Source organism: Eretmochelys imbricata, chromosome 7 (genome assembly GCF_965152235.1).
Source record: "Eretmochelys imbricata isolate rEreImb1 chromosome 7, rEreImb1.hap1, whole genome shotgun sequence".
NCBI lineage: Eukaryota > Metazoa > Chordata > Testudines > Cheloniidae > Eretmochelys > Eretmochelys imbricata.
Window position 1 is genome coordinate 31,467,984 of NC_135578.1, and position 13,607 is coordinate 31,481,590.

A 13,607-nucleotide genomic window follows, 5' to 3' on the forward strand; every position below is an offset into this window, starting at 1 on the left:
TTGCTGTATGCTGATCTGGGCACCTTGGCATCGAGTTTTGTTTTATTAGAAAGGTCACAGCAACACTTGGATTCTAAACTCTTTGGGGCAGGGAATATTTGTTGTGTGTGTACAGCACCTAGCACAAAGCCTGGCCCATGACTGGGGCTCCTTGGCGCTGTAATACAAATTCCTAATATTATTTCACCAACTATCTTCCTCAGGCAATGACCTGTCCCACTGATCTCTAGTCATCTGTTTGCGGCGCTATTTTCCCACTTCAGATCTGTCCAGAATTTAGCTTGGGCTACAGAGCTCTAAGGAAAGTACCCTCTCTAAGGAAGATTCCCAAAGGCAGGTATCATCAGAGCCAGGCTTCCCTCCTGAAGAGTCACTGCCCAACAATACCCTCTGCCACTAGGGAATCCCCCCCCCACTAACCTTCAGGGAATCCACCAGGTCCTCTACCAGGAAGAGGCGGATGATGAGTTTGAGAGCTCGGTTGACTTGCACCATTGCATCATTCACGTAGTTATGGAAGGCCTCTGAAGAGAGAGTGATATCTAGGTCCAGGTAGGCTCTGGAAGAACAAGAGAGTTGCACCCAATGAGAGACGTCAGCCCTGTGCTATCAGTATGACTCTCCCCCCGCCCTCAGTGCAAAATCATGCGCAGAGGTAGAGGAGTGTGCTATTGCTTATGGGCTAATGAATCCTTTAGCTCAGGCAGTACAGCCTCATCCTTTTAGATTCAGAGATCTCAAGTTTAAACCTCACAGATGATATGTCCAGGGCATTGTTACTCAGAGAGGACTAACAAGGTAAGAAGCCCCAATGGACTAGCTCCTTCCAATGCCTTCCATGAGGAGCAGAGAACAACACTGAGCAGGGCCCACAGCCAGGAGGAAAGGGAAAATTCTTTGGGACTTGACCCTGGAAGTTCAAACCCGGTACATTTGCTACGAGAACCAGATAGGGTGAAAGAAAGGGCAGTGGTGGGGAACTGGGACAGCACCATCCTGAGTGATAACTGAGGGAAGGAGAGGTCTTCAAACACATTTACACTTGCTTTGGAAGCGCCTGCCACATTTGAAGTGCCATCAGCAGGATTAGTGTGGAAGAACATCCCAGTACGGTGAATCTCCAGAATTGTGTGGCTCCGATCCAGTTAGTTCTTCCCTGGAGGATGTGGACATTCGCATTGTTTATGCACAGACCCCTTCACTGTGGCCTTGACATGAATATTGATGTTGAGAGGTATTTGTGAGAGAGGAGATCACAAATTGTCCACTCTGGGGCAAGGGCAGTCATGTAATGTTTGTACAGCACCTAGAAGAAGGGGGCCCAGCCTGGCCGGAGCGTCTAAGTACCACAATGATATAAAATGGATAATATGGACACCACCACTGTTTGGGTTCTAAAGCCACAGGTTCCACCAATTACTTTGGGAATCTTCTCTGCTGCAACCACTGGCAAAGTAAGGGCTTGTCTACATGGGGAACTACTCCTGATTAGCTACCTGCATGGATGCTCTGATTTTGGAATAAAAGCACTTTACTCCAAATTATCTTAATCCACTTCCAAAATTCCAAATTAACTGTTCCTAATCTGCTTCAAATTCACATCCGATTTTATTTCAGATTAATTTTCAGGATTAGATAAGCCCTAAGCCATTTGCCTGATTATGGCAGCCACAAGAGACTGCAAGTCAGGATTGTGACCCCACTATAAATACACATTACAAGGCAGTTCCTGCCCCAACAAGTTTACGTTTAAGTAGTTTTGTTGCCCCCATTAAAGCTTGCTGTGTGTATAACTATCAGGATGCTGCTAGAAGCCCTTACTCCAGCAGGGGGCACAGATAGCTAGTATCACAAAGTCACTCCATTATGTGCAATGGTTCCGGTGGGGTGGGATGGTACCTAGCTCATGAACTGCAGAGCAGTCGCTCTCCTGGCACAGGATACAGATTAACCAGAAGAACAGAAGGGAACATGATATTGTGTGACCTATCTTGCTCCTATTTCCACTATACCAGTGCTACGACATGCTAAAGAGCTCAGGGCAAGTCATTCCAGTTAGCTATGTAACTGGAAGGGCAATCCAACGGCCACACCTCTAAGAACAAAAGATTGGCTCACTTGAATGGATGTCCCTCTTCAGACTTCTGTACGGCCTGGATGACAGACTTGTAGACTCTAAAGCTGATGGTGACTGACAGCAGCGCCAGGATGAGGTAAGAAACCACGCTGATGACGCTGAAGGCGGCCAGAGACAGCAGCATAATCAGTGACGTGCCAAAGACAAAGCCTGTCTTCTTCACATCCCGCCAGAAGATCAGATCATGCACTGCCAAGGAAAGGGACAAAACAAGGGGACGTTATGGAGGCAGGGGTAACAGAGCAGTGGAGAGTGCTGGACTGTGGGGGATCCAGCACAGGCCCTTGTTAAGTAATCCTCACTCTGATGTAGCTTTACTGGCCTATTGCATAGGTTCCCTTGCACTATACACTATGGACAACAGGGCCAGAGGCCCAATCATAGTCATTAATGTTACATATCTGCAAATGCATTCAACAGGTGTATGCTTCTTTAAGGAAGCCAAGAAGGAAAATCCTTTCAACTAGTGTTTTTTTAGCACCAGGTAATCAGTCTCAATACAACATATCTCACAGAACACAGGGGATGGGCTCAAAGCCAGACAAGTGGAAACAAACCCAAAGCAGAATTCTCTTAGCTTTCAAATACTCAGCCCCACTGGAGAGAAGCAAGCATGAGCCTTGCTTCACACCCAGGAAGTGGCGATGTTAAGCAGTTTGTGTGAAGTCACTCTGCAATATTAGCAGCACAGCTGGGAACCTCCCATCCTCTGCTCCTGCTAGGCAGCGTTACCCTGTCAGAGAAGTGGGACCGTCCAGAGTAAGCTGTCATGAGACGCAGTCTGAGCAGGAAAATGCCTGCTTGTCAGTCACAGTGACGGATTAAAATCAAGTCTTTAAAAACAGCATGTAAGTTTGCATGGAGAGCATTTCCTTTATCACTGAAGATTTGTGTCTGAGTAAGGGCCGCTCCCTTCCATCACATCCATTTCTTCAAAGCCTGAATGTGCCAAGAAGTCAGCCCTGTGCCTCAAAGGCCCTGGAATGGTTGGGATATTGCAACACAGCATTCTGATTTTGCTGGAGGGTTAAAGAGCAAGGCCATGCAGTGATGCACCAAGAAATATGATGGAGGGGGTCACCCGAATGGAGGAAGGCTAGCAGTCAAGGACACTGACTGTAAAATGAGAGGAGCCTGTTTAGTGCTGAGCAAGTCTTAGCAAAAGCGACACACAGAGCAGAACTGAGTGAGCCGAGCTCCAGAGACTGGAAACACAGCTGCAGTAGCTTCAAAATGTCCATTAGCTAGGATGAAGTCATCACAGTCCACCTACTACACTACCTCCCTCCCTCCCCCGGTCTCATTTTCAGTGCAATCCATTGTATGTTTACCCCAGGGGGACTGAAGACGAGTAACACTGGTCTTTCCCCAAAGCTCACACACCAGGTTAAATCACACCTAGGCAGCCTTCTCATAGTACCCAGCCACCACACGCTGGTGTTGGAAGCATCAGCCCCTACCCATCACCAAATCCACAGCGGGGTCTGCGGTGCGTACACAGCGCCCACTGCTGTGGTATCGAAGTACTGATAACATTGGTGACATGTTCCACTTACAATGCAACAGCATCATCTGCAACTATCTTTGGACTAACTTCTGCACCACATATTGCTCTCTAAAGCTCTACTTTACAAATAAGCTCACTTCTTTAACAGCTGCTTAGAACTGCAATTAGGGAACCTGGTCCAAGCCCAGGGTTTAATCTCAGTTCAGAATAAGGCAGATCCCTTTATGTATTCCCTAGATTCGAAGGGCTTTGTTTTTCCAACCCTCGTAAATAATGTCACCAGACAGGAGAGGCACGATTTGGGTGTTAATTGCTTTGCCTGCAGTATCCTGCTTCCGCTAGAAGAGGGAGCCATTGTCATTAATGGCAGCCTGAGGACGGAAAAAACACTAAGCTGAAGAAGGATTTGCAGCAGTCCCCAACTGGTTTTCCCCTGCTGTTTATTCTACTAGAGACAGGCTGCTGGGTGGTGTGTGTGTGTGGGGTGTGGAAGGGGGGAGTAGTGTAGAAGAAAATTGGGCAGCCAGTCAACCAGCACCACTCCCAGTAATACTGGCCCTAATCCATGCTCCCAGCTCAAACTCTGCAAGAAAGTGATTCAAGTCTACTCCAGGCAGAACAAAAAGAAAAGGAGGAATTTCCAGGGTTTACCCCATGTTTTTCATTGCTGCTTTAGAGAAGTTTAAGGGTTTGGTGAAGCCTCAACTTTGAGGGGGAAGGTTTTTTGTTCTGTTTAAATATCCAGAGCTGAACCCCGCTAGTGCGGCAGCTTATTTAAAAACAGACCTAGCAGTGTAGTGTGTGGGGCAGCGTGGTTAAAAAACAAAACAAAACAAAAAACCCCCAAACTCTCCCTTCTGGCCATCTTGAGATTGAAACCGAGCAGACAGCTAGCCGTCTGGTTGTTTTGGAAAAGGATAAAGGGTGTCCATTTTCTCAAGTTCCTCTCCCAGGCAGTTTCTGCACCAGCAGCTTGGCATAATTGGTTTTCAGTAACTGTCAGAGCAGCCAGAAGGGAAGCGTGGTAGGAGAGGAAGTGAGAACAATCTAAGATCTCTAGGTTTGAATTATAATGCTGCTGAAGGCAGATTACAGGCTGCGGCAGATTTAGTAATTTTATTTTTACGTTGTGCAAGCATTAAGGAAAAAGAGCCAGGGCTGATGGATGAATTACGATGAACATGGGAAGTGCAATAACTCAGATCAGAGGTTAAGGAAACATTCCAGAATCTCTAACAGACTTTGGCTCCATCTGATTGCGCTATCTTTGCTTGCCTATTTACAATCCCCAGCCTCCTGCTGGTCTGAGGATCATAGGCTGGAATCAGCTGCACCTTCATGTGTGTACAGTATTCTAGCTTGAATTCTTGTAGCCAAGCAAAATATGAATGCGGTGGGTTGGAAGGGAGGAGGCATATTAGGAGCCTGAATTCCTTTAGCATGCAGCAAGGACGCTATATCCACTATGAGCACAGGACCAACTGCTCAGGTTGTGAAGGCAGATGCTTCAATCCCCTTTGGTTCAAAACAAAGCCCTTTCCACTCGGATTAAGCTCCTACACTGCACAGGAACCAAAAGAGGTTAATGGAGTCTGCTTCGTTCTTTAAAATTCGTCCCCAGCCAGATCCAGAGCCCTCAGAAGAGGACAGAGGAGGCATTTACAAAGCAGCACAAGGCTGTTACTGTGAGAGACAGGAGAGGCGCTCTCTGAGCTACGAAGGAGCCTGGCAACTGGCCAAAGATAAATTTATAAAAAACTCTTTTCAAATGGGTCGCTCTCTCCTGACCTGCAGAAAAATAGTTTATCCATAAAGGGATGCCTGACTGTCAATCTCATATGTAACAATGCAGAAGGGAATCACTTCTGCCAGCCAAATTGCTGGAGAGAGCGAAAGCCAAGAACCACAGTTTGTCTGCACTGTATTAGACCAAACTAGAACAAAGGAGAACAAAGCCAGCCTCCCATGGAACGGGCAGGAAGAAATACACCGAGGGGGTGTAACTGCCTTGGTCACATTCTCATCACAGAGAATTTTGGTTGGCGATTCCTAGGCCATCTCTGTTATGCCGGAATTAGAATCCAAGCATCTCTCAAACATACATGTGTTTTTAGCCCAGTATCTAAGGATAAAGCTCTCCGCACAACAGCCATACGAGGTACCTGGATCTCTTATGTCAACAAAACTGCATCATACCTCACTTCTGAGGAGGCTGGCTGCACTTGATGAAAGCAATGCCTATGGGCGAAGTGTGGACTAGTATTCACACAACAGCATCTTTTTGTTTCCTGCCCACACCTCAGGTGAGTATGTTTGTCAAACTAAACTCAACTTCCACTTGGCTTTCCTCTGTTACTTAAGCTTTCCTCACTTCCCTAGAAAACTGTGGGATTCCTGACCTTGCATTTGTGAACATAAGATCAATGACGAGATGGAAATCACTCAGGTCATTTAAAACCCCACAGAAATGTATTCTTGCATGAACATTCCTGGCAGTCTTATCTCCAGTTCCTATGAAAAATATACCCCTCTGTGGGCTGAATAGAAGATTTAAGAGATTCACAGGAACCGGATATGGAAGGGTCTCATCTCCCTGGCAGTGCAGGATGCAGATTTGCTCATTACAATGTATTGTCTAATGCCCAGGACAAGCAATGTGTCTTCCACTGCTTCCCTTGAAACCTATTTCTCTCCGTTAGCCTCCCAAATAACTGAACTGTCCTTGGTGTTTACACCCTTTCCCAACTCATACTGTCCCCTCCCAGGACTGCTTCCATTGAATCTCAAGGAAGGACATATGGTAGCTTAACATTTTTGAAAACATGACCCTAAAGGAAGATTACACATCCTGGGCCCCACCTCCAGTCGACTCAACCATGCTCTCGGCTTGCCAGCATTTAATTGTTCCTTGCATTCAGCCAGCATCTGAACACCAAAACAGGGACTGGTCACACTGATGCTCCAAAGACAGAAGCAATTTCATTCAGTGCAGTTCAACAACTGTTCAGAACAGACTCTGGCCCCTCACATTAATGGGAATGTTACTTGTGTCACCAGTGCCATTCCATTCACACTAACTGAACCCACCTATAATCTGTGCATAAATTTCTTCCCAATACCCCTGTTATTTTATGTCCATACACTAGATAGTGGGCTTTGAAAACCAGACTGAAATTTATCTTCCCAGCATAACCACACTGGAACTGTGAACAGAGTTTCTATTCAGGCCTCTTTCCAATACATACTTCCCTGCCAAGCCAAGCCTTTATCTTCTGTAAAGAAATTTTCACAATAATCTCTTATAAAATAATCGGTGCTTGTGTTTGCAGACATTTCGAAAACGAACCACATGATGCAAAAGCCTCAGGGGCTTCACATTATTAAAAGAACTGTTTGTGGCCCTGAGTATTTGCTATTCTAGTGGGCCATCTGATTTGTGTGTAATATGGATTAACACAGAAATACTAGTGGAATGGACATTGGTGGGTCTTTTATTCCCAACCTCCTATGCCCCAAATTATTCCCCAAGCAGAGTTCTGACCTCAAGACTCCAGGCAATCCACTTGGGACATTGTTATTGGTGATTTTACATGGAAGGCATTCAGAAAATACAGAAATGGGTAGCAGTAGATTCAGATTATAGAGCCAGAAGGGAACACCGGGATCTAGTCTGATCTCTTGTATAACGCAGGCCCACAGGACTGCCCTGAATTAATTCCCCTTTGCTCTGATTCAAACCTTTCAGAAAAACATCCAGTGTGGATTTAAAAATCCACCATAGCCCTTGGTAAATTGTTCCAATGGTTAATTCCTTATTTCCAGGCTGAATTTGTCTAACATCAGTTTCCAGCCATTAGATCTGGTCAGACCTTTGTCTGCTCAAGTGAAAGGCCCTCTATTGTCAAATTTCTGTTCTCTGTGTAGACTCATCAAGACACTGCTTAACCTTTGCTTTGTTAAACTAAACAGACAGAGCTGCTTGAGTCTCTCACTGTAAGGCATGTTTTCAAATAATTTACAACTACAAGACAGACAGACTTCAGCAAGCAAACAGCTCTGTTTGGAGAATGGTAGAAAGCACATGGACATTCATGAAGAAAAGTTCTCAAGGAAGGAGGAAAACATGATTAAAACCACCCAGAACCCGAGATGTGCTCTTATACCCACAATGCAAGTTAGCTGGTTTCCTTTGTAAACCTAGATTTCTAAGGGTATTAACAAGGTGAGTGTCTGAGAAGCAAATAAGGACAAGAGACTGGTATTGTATTTCCAATATAAAATGTTTACCTGAAAACCCAGTCAGTAGCCTCACTAGGGCATGTTCTACTGGAGATCCAGCCACACTATCCCAGACAGCTTCTTTGGGGATTTCACCATCAGTACTAATGTGAGCTGTGGTAGGGGCAGGCTTCATATCTGTTTGCTGATGGATGCAGAGAGGTCTCTTCTCCAAGGCAGATTTCTGAGCAGGTGCTGAGATGTCATGGTCCTGTGCTGTTCTTTCCCCTTCCGGTGGGGAGATTTTACTTTGTGTTGGAGTCTGCTTCTCATCCAGTTTTCCACCTAGTTCTTTGAGGGCCTTAATTGTCAGCTGCTCCTGCTCAAAGTCTTGAGCTACCATGGGAGATCTTTGAGAGAACAAAGGTTTCTGGAAGTTGCCTTTGTCATCAGTGATGCTTTGCACAACATAATCACCATCCACTTTCACATCTGACCTATTTGTCTCTTCTTTACAAAGAGATCTTCCTGGAGGAGTGGTTTTCAGAGCTGCAGTTTCAGCCTCTGAGAAGGTTTCTGTCAGGTCCTCCAGAGACTCATTACCCTTGGACTTCAAGCATTCCCGCATGAAATCCACAAAGTTCTCCCCACGTAAGGGATCTGGATGCTCTTGTTCTTCCAAATTACCCAAGGGCAGAGAGAGGGGGACTCTCTCGTTCGGCATGTTTCTAAGATCCTTCAGTGGAGCTGCTGTTGGAGAAATGCTGAGATTTTCACCAGTGTTGAGTGGTTTTCCAAGGAGACCTGGATCCCAGCTGCTTGAATGCTGCATATTTATAGACGTCAAGTCCAGAGTGGACGACTTAGGATGCTTTGCTTCAGCAACTGGACTCCCTCCAACAATGTCTGGATGTGTTTCTATAGTTTCAAACTCATCCGTGAACCCCTGATTATCTTCTGGTGTCTTAGAGGGTGAATGACTGTCTCTGCTGCGTTTGTGCAGCTTGTTAGGTGCCTCTTCATTATCTGCAATTATCCAGTCTCCTGTTTTGCCAGCAGTAACTGGAGCTAAGGTCAGCTTCTCCACTGGTGCCACGCCGCTATCTGTGGGTTGAAGGACAAGCTTCTCATTTCCATAGGCCAAATCTACGGGCACATCCTCTATCACTGTGTCATCAGATTCGCCAGAGCTGTCTGCATCTGTGATTTCAGCCAGGCCAGAACTTGGCCAGCTCCCATCAGCCTTCAGTTCAACTGCAGCCGGTGAAGCAGTCTTCATTTTAACAGCTTCTTTGTCCAGAGGAACATGTTTCTCAAATCGAGGCTCTGCTAAGTCTGTATACGCTGTATCTTTCTGCTGGACACTGACAGCGACAGGATGAGGGGAGGGTGCTTTGCATGCTTCTGTCCTGTTGCCTGCTGGCTGTGTAGGAGTGCTGCCAACCTCTTTGGAGGGCATTGCAGTTAGGTCTGAGGTTTCAGCGATCTTGTCAGAATGCTCTACTTTAGGAATCAAGTCCCAGTTCAACAGCTCATTTGTGAAGCTGTGCATCTCGCGTACACATTTGGACACTTCTTCCAATGCAGCTGTTGTACCTGAAGACTGGCGAGACAGCCCGGGTCCTGTTGGAATGCTGTTCCCGCTACGAGTTTTCACCTGGAACTCACAGACACGGTCTTCTGGGATATCCGTAAGAAGCTCTCTCTCACTGTGCATCACCCAGTTGCTACTGAGATCGCTGGAGTTGCTAATTAATGAATCCTTGTACTCTTTATCAAATGCTGCTTTGTCGATAATCACCTCAAATGGCGATTCGGGAGAGTCTTTTTCTATAGTGGTCTCTCCACCAGATGGAGTGGAAGACTGCGGATAGACACCTTTGATCAGCGATTGCTCAGCATCTTGCTTCTGGTCAATCAGGAAAGTAAATCTGGATTCACTGCCTGTAGTGATACTCTTGGTTTGGTCCATAAAATCTTGATCCTTACGTCTGCTTTGTTCAGCCTTACCATTTTCTGACAGGCAGATACTGGTGCCCTTCACATACGTTTGTTCTGGGGAACTAGTTGAAATCACTGGGCTGTAGGAATGAGGTTCTGCTCCAGTAGAAAATGGGGAGCCTTCCGACCCAGGGGACCCAATGGATGTTGCCTCTATTCCAGAATCGGCACTTGGCCCACGGAAGCTATCCATTCTTTTGTTGTCTACAGCAACCACCAGTTCTTCCACCTCATTTGAGGGAGGGGGCTTGCTGTCTATTTCTCTGCTGCTGTCTGCCCGAGCTGTCAAGCCAAGGGTTTGGTTTTCAGATCCCAGAATCCCTGAAGCTGCCTTATCAGAGAGAGGAGAAGCTGTCCTCTCTGAGGCCAGGATTTGAGAGAGGGAGAGATTCACAGAATGCAGTTACAAGTTAAAAGTCAAGCAGGCAACATGCTCTCTTGGGATCTAGGGGGGGAAAAAGACAAGACCCGAGACACCAGCCTTGGCAAACATGCAGGGAACTGCCAGCCATAGGACAGGAAAGCCACGTTACACAAGAGGTTGCAATTTACACCAATACTTTCCAAGCTGCCAGTTTACAGCTGTGATTTCATAGCACATGAAGGGGAGTGTTAAGGCCTGCAAAATTAAGTACACAAAGCAGCGGTGGAGGAACTTATGCATGCTGAGCGGGTTAACAATAGCAATACAAAATAAGTGTCTGAACTTTTTGCTGCATGCTACTTAAGGCATTGATGGGACTGCAAAACAAATAGTACAGTTCCAATAAGAGCCTAAATTCACCATCACGCAAATTAAAATGACTCCTGAAAAAAACTGAAAGCATCAGGACACCTGCACTGTAATGTCAATACTGTAGCTATTGCCTCTTAACTATTCACCTCAGTATATGGAAGGAGTGAATTCTAGTTTGCTTTCTATGTGGAGTGGAAGGCAACTAGTCCTCCCTTGCTCCACTCAAGCATGTGGGTGGGGTTCTGCCCTGTTCTTGCAGCGAGGGGGGGATGACGCAAGAACGTTAGTGGCAACATACCCTGCAGAGCTGGGATGGCAGTCCCATCCCAATAGTGTCTAGAAAGGCAGTCTGGTTATACCAGCAACAGGTGGTGTCTCATCTAGCACTTGCAGTCTAGAGTGCGGGAGTTTATAGGGTGTGTCTCCTACCATCACTCAAGTCTCCTTGAGCTTTGTGTGTGCTGTGATAAAAGCTTCACCCAGTGTTATTGCAGATGCGCTCAGAGCAGTTTCTCTGATTGCACTGCCAACGGAACTAGTCTGGGCTACATGCAGTGTAGAGACACTCCCTCCAAACAGAATTACAATTGTGAAAGGAGCAGAGGTTGGGCCAATCCCTTTGCAGGTGGGAGAGAGTGCGCCTCAGGCACAATTTGGGTCTATGTGGCTGCAGTTCCTTAGCGATTCAGCCATGTCGATCAGCTTCTAAACAACTTCATACAAGATGAATCAGAGCAAGTGCCTGGGAAAATGTGTGCTGCATGCTTTGAAAAGCACAGCATAGAAGAAGGCTGCTCAATGCAGAACCGTTAGGATTTCACATGGAATGCTGTCCACTTTCTGATTAAGTTATTTACATTAAAACATGTTGCTGTTTCATACTGAACACAGATGTAACAAGGCATAAACCCGTGAGATCTGTCTTAACCTACATGCTAAGAGGACACCTGCGATGAAACTGACTACTTTCCTACCACCACCACAACAGGCTTCCCAACACAACACTTCAAAGAAGGGGTTTGGAAAAATAAATGGCCAATTTATTTTAATAGTTTAGCTCATACCTACATAACATTCATTTCTACTATCTGTTATATGATCTGTTGAATCTGGAAAATGGTCACTTATACCCACTTCCCTCTCTGCTGAAAGATGCAAAAACATAGATTTTTTTTTAAAGCACACTATGTATATTTCTAGCTTGTCCAGGAACGTCTGTCAGGATATTCTGAACGTCTAATCTGATGTAAGTATGCTTTACGCTGCTCCACACTCACAGTTCAGGCAATATACAGCTTCACACATGAAAGTTAGTCTCCAATATAGGGTTAACATTGCCAGCAGGATCACAAATGAAGTAATGTATTTGGATATGGCCTGCTTGCTGTGCAGGCTCTGTGCAGCAGTAGATATTGACAGGGCTTGCTACAATTATATGAAAATATTACTAGCATCCTAAAAGGGAAAGGTTTTTTGTATGGTAAGTTATCTTCTAGCCCTCTGGGACACCTGGCATTGCCCACTGTCAGATGACAGGACAATGGGCTAGATGGACCTTTGGTCTGACCCAGTAAGGCCACTCTTATGTTCTTAGATGGCCAATAGGAAACATAGCTTCCCATGATTTCAAAGGGAGGTTTTGGAATCCCCATCAATGGAGGGTTATGAGAACAGGTTAGACAAACACCTGTCAGGGATGGTCTAGCTTTACTTGGTCCTCCCTTAGCGCAGCAGCTCAACTAAAGGATCACTTGAGGTCTCTTCCAACCCTACACTTCTACGACACAGAATACACCCAGTTCATTCCGTGTGGCACTCATGCACGTTCAAGGAATCCAAGCCTGAACAAGGAGGAGGGGGTCGGACAGAGCATGAGAGGATTTAAGGGCAGCTGCCCTGAAGTTTTAAGCTGCCTGTACATAGCGGTTCTGTCTAAACCAAGCTTACACTACAAGGAGTAGAAACTATTTTCCTGTGTGCCTGATTTTCAGAGCCTAATGCTCTTGAAGTCCAAATGAGAGCTTTTAACCTAGCAGAGGACTGTCACTGTGAATTTTGCTTAGTGTTCAAAATTTCTACCCATTTTCAGAAGGTGCCCCAAGACTTCTCACCACATGAGAAACACCTCAAGTGTTCAAAACCCAACTTTGAAATTATCTTCCTAACATTTCAGCTGGTAGACCTTCAACAGCCATTTTCCACAGTAGCCCTATAAACTTAATACCAACATTCAGGAAATGTCGTTCTGATGCGAGGAAGTTGTTACCTTAGAGTAGTAAAATGTGCTATGCAAGTTGGAAGAGTGACCACTACTACACAAAGCATCATCCAGGTATTTTCTGGATTCATCTGGAGGAAAACTGTACTCATTTTGAAGAAAAATTATGGTTTAAGTGAAATGAATTCCTAAGTTTACTAATGTAGGATGACAAAACTATGTGTAGATCACTAATGGCCCCTCTTTATAGGAGAGCACTGGCAAAACATGCAGCATGTTTCTCATACTTTTGAGTAACAAGTTCTTCTCAACTCTGCCTGCATTCTCCCACATGGGGACACACAAAACTGTTAGGACTTGAAGTAACAAGGTAAAGGATGACAGAATTCAGCCATGAAATTAAAGGTGCATCAGGACTTTTCTAGATTAAGAGTGTGTGGCAGTCACCCTTGCAACTGGAAGTCTTGGCCAAGATGTAACAGCTTTCGGAGGTACAGGGATGGAACGTTGTCCTTCCTAAGGCTAGAACTTGAGATATTAGACGGAGCTGGTATATTCTAATGCAGTGGTGCTCAACCCACAGCCCCCGGGCCACATGCGGCCCAATTAGCACACAACTGCAGCCCCGCAGTGTGCTAAAATAAACTGGGTCTTGGCTGCCCGGCCCCAGCTGCCTGGCCCTGCGTGGCGGGGTCTGGGTCCTGGCTGCCCAGGCCCAGGGGTTTGTTCTTGGCCCCACTCTGAGGGGTCTCTGGGCAGGGAGCGCTGGGCTTAGGGGTCTGGGGCAGCC

The 13,607-nt window shown here is 45.9% G+C and overlaps 1 protein-coding gene across 2 annotated transcripts in view; it reads right to left on the reverse strand.

The window, feature by feature from the left end:
- The window catches only part of RTN3 (reticulon 3), a 35,666-nt gene that overhangs the window by 4,995 nt on the left and 17,064 nt on the right, over nucleotides 1–13,607 (reverse strand). The window contains exons 3-5 of one of the 2 annotated variants that reach the window (XM_077822284.1): nucleotides 7,932–10,223; nucleotides 2,119–2,326; nucleotides 421–559 (exon numbers count right to left, since the gene is read on the reverse strand). In XM_077822284.1, coding sequence (XP_077678410.1) covers nucleotides 421–559; nucleotides 2,119–2,326; nucleotides 7,932–10,223 — 2,639 coding nt within the window. The remainder of the gene's footprint in view (nucleotides 1–420; nucleotides 560–2,118; nucleotides 2,327–7,931; nucleotides 10,224–13,607) is intronic. The other variant, XM_077822285.1, reaches the window with a different exon arrangement.